This window comes from Amblyraja radiata, chromosome 2 (genome assembly GCF_010909765.2).
Source record: "Amblyraja radiata isolate CabotCenter1 chromosome 2, sAmbRad1.1.pri, whole genome shotgun sequence".
In the NCBI taxonomy this organism is placed as follows: Eukaryota; Metazoa; Chordata; class Chondrichthyes; order Rajiformes; family Rajidae; genus Amblyraja; species Amblyraja radiata.
The window spans coordinates 44,460,131-44,468,355 of record NC_045957.1 but is presented as its reverse complement, the minus strand read 5'-3'; the positions used below and the strand labels follow the sequence as shown (position 1 = coordinate 44,468,355).

The window sequence follows — 8,225 nt, the reverse complement described above, 5'->3', positions numbered from 1 at the left end:
TCCAGCATTTTGTGTCTATTTCCAATTGTCTTGGCTCCGCTCTGGGAGTAGGAGTGGGGGCAGATCCGGATCCGCAACGACCGTGCTCGGCGATCTTTGCCTGCTTCTGCTGCTGTTGGAGGTGAGACGTTGCGCCGAGCCGGGGTCTTGGGCCTGTCCCACTTTGGCCGTCAGTTACGCGACAGGCCGGTGGCGCACAAAGATTTCATGCAGGATGAAGTCCACACTCCTCCACACCACTCCGTGCGCCCATCCCGCGCTACCCACGCACTAGCAGGTCGCGTAAATGACGTGCGAAGGATGGCCAAGTGGGGCAGGCCCTTTAAAATGCTTCTCAGAGTGGATTATTTAACAGTGTTGTAGGGGATGGAGGGGGAGGAGCAATTGTTTCTTGGTCATTGTGAACCCATTGTTCTGCATATTATGCATGCCAGCTTTGGAGTTCATAGCCTTCCCTACTTTATACAAATACACAAGGTTGCAGGTCACATTCATTTTGGCTCTAATAAGTAGATAAGACAAATGTATAAATTTAAATTCTCAACCAAGGGGGGCAAGTCAGATTCCCATGTCTGGTCACTGCAAATATAAACTAGTGCTTGGGTAATCTTTCCAATATTTTATGCAATATTCCAATATTCTTTCCAATCTCTTTTTTCCAACATATTTCCGTCCACCTGAGTTCATTGCATTCCTTACCTAAAGCCATGCAAGCCTCCTTAACTAAGGCATTATTTAGTCTTTTCCTACTTGTCTCTTGATCATTCCTTTGTTCCCCTCTTTACTTTTTTAATATCATTCCCCAAGAGATAAATGTGGGTAACAATCATATATACTGCATGAGACTTTCTCTTGCACCACTAGGAGTGTTATTTAATAATCACTGAAACAAAATTGATTACTTTAAAAGAAAGCCTTGGATTTTCACATGTTTATTTGGAATGTACAGCATTTACAACTCAGTAATTGAAAATAAATTTAATACTTTTACATGAAAACCTTAATGTTCACAAGTCATTTATATATACAGTTAATTAACCAAGAAATAAACTTGAATACATTTTGGTATATACATGTATTATGCAATAATTTTTAGAGTCATGTTTATAGAAATAGTGTAAAACAATTATTTAATCTGGATACTAGTTTGTAGATTTATTTAAACTTTATAAACACTTTTTTAACTTGAGATGAATATTGTATGAGGAAAATATTAATAACATGCAACTGTAGCTGAAGGAAATGTAGCAATATATTGTGCATGAATTCCATGGCTTTGTGAACACATTTTTTACATCAAAGCTAATCCTATTTAGTGATAAAATCATGATTTTTAATAATTTCCTACAAATGTTGTGCTATAGGTAAAATAAAACATAACCACCTTGTTAACTCCTGAACTTGCATGGCATGCCATACGCAAATGCATTTATTGATTGGGCCAAATTCTGGAAATGCACATACTTTCGAATTCCACTTATCATGTTTTTAGATAAACATTATTTTACATAAGTGGTTGCAGTTTAATTAATGTATTCTGGATAGTATAAGCAGATGAAGTTAAGACAATACTGAATTACAGTGGTAAATTGCACCCAGGATATAAGCAGTGTGATAAATGCCATTTTTAACTGGTTTTGGTAACATTGTTCTAAAGGTCCATTTACCCATAATTTTTCTCCCTACAATAGTAATCACACCTTAAAGTATGTACAATTTGATTCCATAATTGGTAACGACTATTGTGTTTCAGGAATTTGGTGATTGAACTTCGAGCTTGCTCCAGATGTTGGAGGCATTTATTACGAGTGGGGTAATGCCTCTTAAAATGCTGCAAAGACTTAAAGGTTCAACCACTCGTGTTAGTTTTGGCAATTCTGAGTCTAAATTTACTGACAACTTTCTGGTCTATTAATGGATAATTTTCCAAAATACAATTATTTCCATTTAGATAGAATCAGGTTGGATGAGGTTCTCCCTCGGTTGGTTATTGATCCTTCAATTCAGAGTTGATTTGAAATTCACATGAATGGATTACACTACACGGCTTGGGGGGAAAACACTAGGAGAACAGATTATTGGGTTAAACATAACTTTTAACATGGGTTGCAGATATCATTAATAATTACAGCCTGAAATTTCAACTGAGATACAATGCAATGAGAATAACTCTTTGAAACAATTTACTGGTCTGCTGGAGTTTGGTAAACAAATCAAAATAAATGTTCCACAGCAGGTGGGGATTATGTAAATTTAAATGTTTCACAAAAACAGATGACTTTTCCAAGTGTCCTGTAATGAACCCTTGCCTTTCCATTGAGGTAGTAAAGCTACAGAAAGTGGTATGAGAGTAATTTAATTTGCTTTACAGTACCTCATTATTTTGCTGTAAACACCACTTTACTCAAACACTCGAAGAGCACTACGGTTTAATACAGTTGCAAGTATTGGTGCATGGTTTGATTTAATTTAATGCATCTTTGTTTGTAATAATAATAAATGAGCAAAGTCATTTCCAGTTTTCGGTTAACGTCAATGTTATGTCCATTATTTCTTGAAGGAATATTAGCTACTGCGGCCACGTTGACCCAGTCTTATTGGTACCTGGAAAAAAAGAACAATTAATTGTAGAAATGTGATTCTGAGAATGATCATATTTTGCTCAGTGACAATTATGACAGATTTATTTGCCCTGGTATGAACTTGAAAGCCTGTTTCAACTTGTGCATTCATCATTAATCTATATAATCTGAAATATCAAACTTCTGATTGTGAAAAGCTAACAATAACCCAAGTAACAAATAAATAATTTCCTATCTTGATTCTGAATCTACTGAATAAAGCATCTGAAATAGGAATTCTAGACATTTAACAATACTTACATATGCCTCTTATCAGAATGCGGCCTGTTATTAGCTACAAGGAGAGGTTGGATAAACGGGTTGTTTTCTCTAGAATGTTGAAAGTTGAAGAGCACACTGGTAGAAATAACATTATGAGAGAAATATACAGGGTAAACAGTCAGAACCTTTTTCTCAGGGTGGAAATGTCAAAGTTGTTTTTTTTAACGTGGATGTTGAGGATCTGAGTTCAAGGGACAGAGAGGTTGGGCAGGGTAGGACTTTATTCCTTGGGGTGCAGAAGGCTAAGGGATGATCTTATAGAGGTATATAAAATCATGAGGCAAATTGATTAGGTAAATGCGTAGGGTCAATGTATGGAATATGTTTGCCGGGATAGGCAAATCAAGATCAAGAGGTACATGTGCAGCCATGTAAGGTTAGTTTATCTTGGCAGTATGTTAGGCACATGCATCGTGAGTTTCAAGGCCTGTTTCTGTGCTAAATCTTTTCTATCTATCTTCTACGTTTTGTTCCGATCGGTGAAATATTAGAAAATTTATTGGTCTGCTATTCGCTAGGACGGCGACCCCCCCCCTTCCGGCACCCGCTGCCAATCACCGGCCGCGAGAATAAAGCTGAAGGAGCGTAGTGAGCAAAGTGCGAGCGGGGTCTGTGTTCTGCGAGTGGGGGCTGCGTTCTGTTTTTTTGCGAGCGGGGGCCCACACCACCCCCTCCCACATACAACCCCTCCCCTACCCCACAACTCCCTACACCCCCCACCACACACCATCCATCATACACCCCCCCTCGCTTACACCCCCCCCCTCCCCTACACCCCCCCATCCTCTACACTCTCCCCTTCTCCCCTACAGCCCCATCCCCTATCCCCCTCCCTTTACCCACCCCATTTCCCCACACTCCCCCCCACACATGCCCCTCGCCCACCACACACGCCCCCTACCCCCACCAGCCCCCCTCTAACCCCACCATCCTCCGAGCATCCCCGTCTCTACCCCCACTATCCCCCCCCTATACTCCCACCATACCCCCCTACCACTACCATCACCCCCTACCCCCAACAACCCCCCACCCCCAGCAACCCCCCTATCCCCACCACCCCTACCCCACCACCACCCCCTACTCCCACCATCCCCCTCTACCCCCACCACCCCCCCCCCCCCCGACAAGCCCCGCCTGAAGCTGTCCCCGTCCCCCAGCTACAGAACGCTCCCGCTGTTGGGTTGAGGGAAAGGTGAGTGGTGGTGATAGCAACGTAGGGTCAACCTTTTAATCAATGCTAATATGTAAACATAGATAATGAAAGAAAAATGGAACATGGTGGGAGATAGAATGAAGACAAAGGCATTAGCTGATGTTAATAGCAGGGAGTCAATGGAATTCCAGCTCAGAGTTTAGTTTAAAGATACAGGGGGGAAACAGGCCCTTCGGTCCACCGAGTCCACATTGACCAGCGATTACCCAATACACTCGCACTATCCTACACACTTTGCATAATTTACCATTTTTACTGAAGCCAATTAACATACCAACCTGTACATCTTTGGAATGTGGGAGGAAACCGGAGCACCCGGAGAATACCCACGCAGGTCAAGGGGAGAAAGTACAAACTAACGTTCAGACAGCACCTGTAGTCAGGATCAAACCCAGGTCTCTGGCGCTTTAAGGCAGCAACTCTACCGCTGCACCAATGGTATGATTAATGGTATGGATCAAATTTAATGCAGATGGATTATAGACAGTGGAAATGCTTAATATAATGGTGGAAGTAAGCTGTCTTGAATGGGAGGTACACAAAATTGCTGGAGAAACTCAGCGGGTGCAGCAGCATCTAGGGAGCGAAGGAAATAGGCGACGTTTCGGGCCGAAACCCTTCTTCAGACTGATGGGGGGTGGGGGGGAGAAGGAAGGAAAAGGGGAGGAGGAGGAGGAGCCCGAGGGCGGGCGGATGGGAGGGTGGGAGGAGATGGCTAGAGGGTTAAGGAAGGGGAGGAGATAGCAAGGGCTAGCAAAATTGGGAGAATTCAATGTTAATGCCATCCGGACGCAAGGTCCCCAGACGGAATATGAGGTGCTGTTCCTCCAATTTCCGCTGTTGCTCACTCTGGCAATGGAGGAGACCCAGGACAGAGAGGTCGGATTGGGAATGGGAGGGGGAGTTGAAGTGCTGAGCCACCGGGAGTTCAGGTAGGTTATTGCGGACTGAGCGGAGGTGTTCGGCGAAACGATCGCCCAACCTCCGCTTAGTCTCACCGATGTAAATCAGCTGACATCTAGAGCAGCGGATGCAGTAGATGAGGTTGGAGGAGATACAGGTGAACCTTTGTCGCACCTGGAACGACTGCTTGGGTCCTTGAATGGAGTCGAGGGGGGAGGTGAAGGGACAGGTGTTGCATTTCTTGCGGTTGCAACGGAAAGTGCCCGGGGAGAGGGTGGTGCGGGAGGGAAGGGAAGAATTGACGAGGGAGTTGCGGAGGGAGCGGTCTTTGCGGAAGGCAGACATGGGGGGAGATGGGAAGATGTGGCGAGTGGTGGGGTCACGTTGGAGGTGGCGGAAATGGCGGAGGATTATGTGTTGTATTTGCCGGCTGGTGAGGTGAAAGGTGAGGACCAGAGGGACTCTGCCCTTGTTGCGAGTGCGGGGATGGGGAGAGAGAGCAGTGTTACGGGGTATGGATGAGACCCTGGTGTGAGTTTCATCTATGGTGGCGGAGGGGAATCCCCGTTCCCTGAAGAACGAGGACATTTCCGATGCCCCAGTATGGAATGTCTCATCCTGGGAACAGATGCGGCGTAGGCGGAGGAATTGGGAGTAGGGGATGGAGTCGTTACAGGGGGCAGGGTGGGAAGACGTGTAGTCCAGATAGCCATGTGAGTCAGTGGGTTTGTAATGTATGTCGGTCAGGAGTCTGTCCCCTGCGATGGAGATGGTGAGGTCAAGGAATGGTAGGGAAGTGTCGGAAATGGTCCAGGTGTATTGGAGTGCCGGATGGAAGTTGGTGGTGAAGTGGATGAAGTCAGTCAGTTGTCTTGAATGGGAGTTTACTTTGTGGAAGATAGGGAAAAGACATTTAACTTGAGAGAGAATAACATACAAAGTTCATGAATGGTAAATTTCACCAACAAAAAAGGAGATTTTGCAGATGGAAATAGAACCAAAGTTGTGATCAATGCATAATTAGTTTACAGCAAATGTGTATTTGTATGAAACGCTCTTGACTGGATAGGTACAAGTTAGGATGTCAACCCGGGCCCTCTGGATGAACTATTAATTACTGGAGTTAGCGAAGCACCAAATAAGCAGCTTTGTTTCTCTTTGACAAAATTAACCAGGAAGAGTTAAGCTCACCTTTTTGCCGCAGATGATTCCGGTATATCCCGGACGACAGGAACAAACATTCGGAAGAATGCATTTGCCTCCATACAAGCATTTTTGTTGACACACAGCTTTGAAAAAATAAGTTTATACATTTTGCATCATGTAAATATTGATGAAGAGTAAACATGTTATACAGTTCTACATTAAATTAATAGTTTCAGAATGATTGGGCGATAATTAGATGGATTAGATTTGTCCTGTTTCTTTGTGAATTGAACATGTCTGGATAATTTTCTGACCTTAGAAATTAAATATTAATTGTACGAAATTAAAAGTTGTACAATTCCCCCCCCCCCCCCCCCCCCCCCCCCCCCACACACACACACAGCTGTCTATAATGCTGATCTACAAACATGCATTCTCGAGAATTCTATGTTATTAGCTCAAGCACTGCATCTTTTTGCCTGTTATAATCTACTTGGCATCCTTTTGGGTTCCTCTTCATCTTTGGAATGTTAACCTTGTAAAAAAATTTGAAAGGGAAAGGGAATCACTGGTAACATACGTATTGTCATCCTTCTATTCAACAGTGGAGAATTTCCTGCTTGCATTAATTTCTGGGCTCCTTCCTATGCTTTTTTTTCTCTTTGGATCGGCGCAAGTAAATAAACTGGTAAGAATAATTCATGGATTAAGTTTGTGGACATTCCTGGCTGTGTAATGCATCGTAATGACAACAAGAATGGTTACATTGCCACCAACCTCAATCTTCCACAAGTAAGGTAGGCACAAAATGCTGGCGTAACTCAGCGGGACAAGCCACATCTCTGGAGAGAAGGAATGGATGACGTTTCGGGTGGAGACCCTACTTCAGTCTGAAGAAGGGACTCAACTCAATGTCACCCATTCCTTCACTCCTGAGATGCTGCCTGTCCCGCTGAGTTACTCCAGCATTTTGTGCCTACCAATTTAAACCAGCATCTGCAGTTCTTTCCTTCTACAAGTAAGGATAGACTGACTTCCCCATAAGCTTTGAGGACATGAAAAATATCAGGTTGGGTTCCCTTTTGGGGACTTTGTGTATTTTTTTGTCATACAGGATTGAGTAAATTAAAAGGGTAGGATTTGAAGGCTTAATCAAATGGGCATTGATTAGCTGTTGCAAGACCTTCGTGGTACTGCTCTGTTGAAGTGACAGTAAGCTTGTATACCAGTGATCTTGGTGGACGGAACTGTAAGATGTTTGTTCAAGAAGGAACTGCAGATGCAAGAAAATCGAAGGTACACAGAAATGCTGGAGAAACTCAGTGGGTGCAGCAGCATCTATGGAGCGAAGGAGATAGGCAACGTTTCAGGCCCGAAACGTTGCCTATCTCCTTCGCTCCATAGATGCTGCTGCACCCGCTGAGTTTCTCCAGCATTTTTGTGTACCAACTGTAAGATGTTTGGTGTTTTATCTGAGTGTCGTGTTAAAGATCATGTTTAGTCTTAATTTTAGACAGTATTTAGCAAACCGTTAGAATGGTCGCTACTTATTATGATGTATAATGGGCCAATCCCACTTAGGCGACTCTTTAGGTAACTGCAGGAGACGATGCAGTCACCACATGTTCGCGTGTGGTTGCCGGGGAGTCGCCTTCATGGTCGTGAGGAGATCTCGCATTCTGGGAACTAGTCACGGACTCATTATGGTCGCCGCAAATTTTTCAACATGTTGAAAAATTAACAGCGACTAGAATGAAACCGCCATGGAGAGTAACCAGAATTCTCGTGTCGTAGGTGGGTCACCCGTGTGCGGACGTGGCGCCGACGGACGAGAGGCCAAAGCAAAGAAGTCTAAGCCAAAGAACCGAATGGAAATGAGGCCGAAACGCCAATAAACCGAAAGATTACGAAGACGAAACGCCTACTAACCGAAAGGATGGAACGCCTAAATGCAAACTAACCGAAAGGGCGGGATGCCTAAAAGCCAACGAACTAAAAAGCTGCATAGCCTAAAAGCAAACTTACGAATGGCCGCTCTGTCGAAACGCCACCTACCCAAA

The 8,225-nt window shown here is 44.0% G+C and overlaps 1 protein-coding gene across 2 annotated transcripts in view; it reads right to left on the bottom strand.

Moving 5' to 3' along the window:
* Positions 1-916: 916 nt before the first annotated feature.
* Positions 917-8,225, bottom strand: part of vwde (von Willebrand factor D and EGF domains) — a 175,078-nt gene continuing 167,769 nt past the window's right edge. The window contains exons 30-31 of one of the 2 annotated variants that reach the window (XM_033045662.1): positions 6,211-6,308; positions 917-2,604 (exon numbers count right to left, since the gene is read on the bottom strand). In XM_033045662.1, the coding sequence (XP_032901553.1) occupies positions 2,566-2,604; positions 6,211-6,308 (137 nt within the window). In that variant the 3' untranslated portion in view covers positions 917-2,565. Of the gene's footprint in view, positions 2,605-6,210; positions 6,309-8,225 lie in introns of those variants that run through there. The other variant, XM_033045672.1, reaches the window with a different exon arrangement.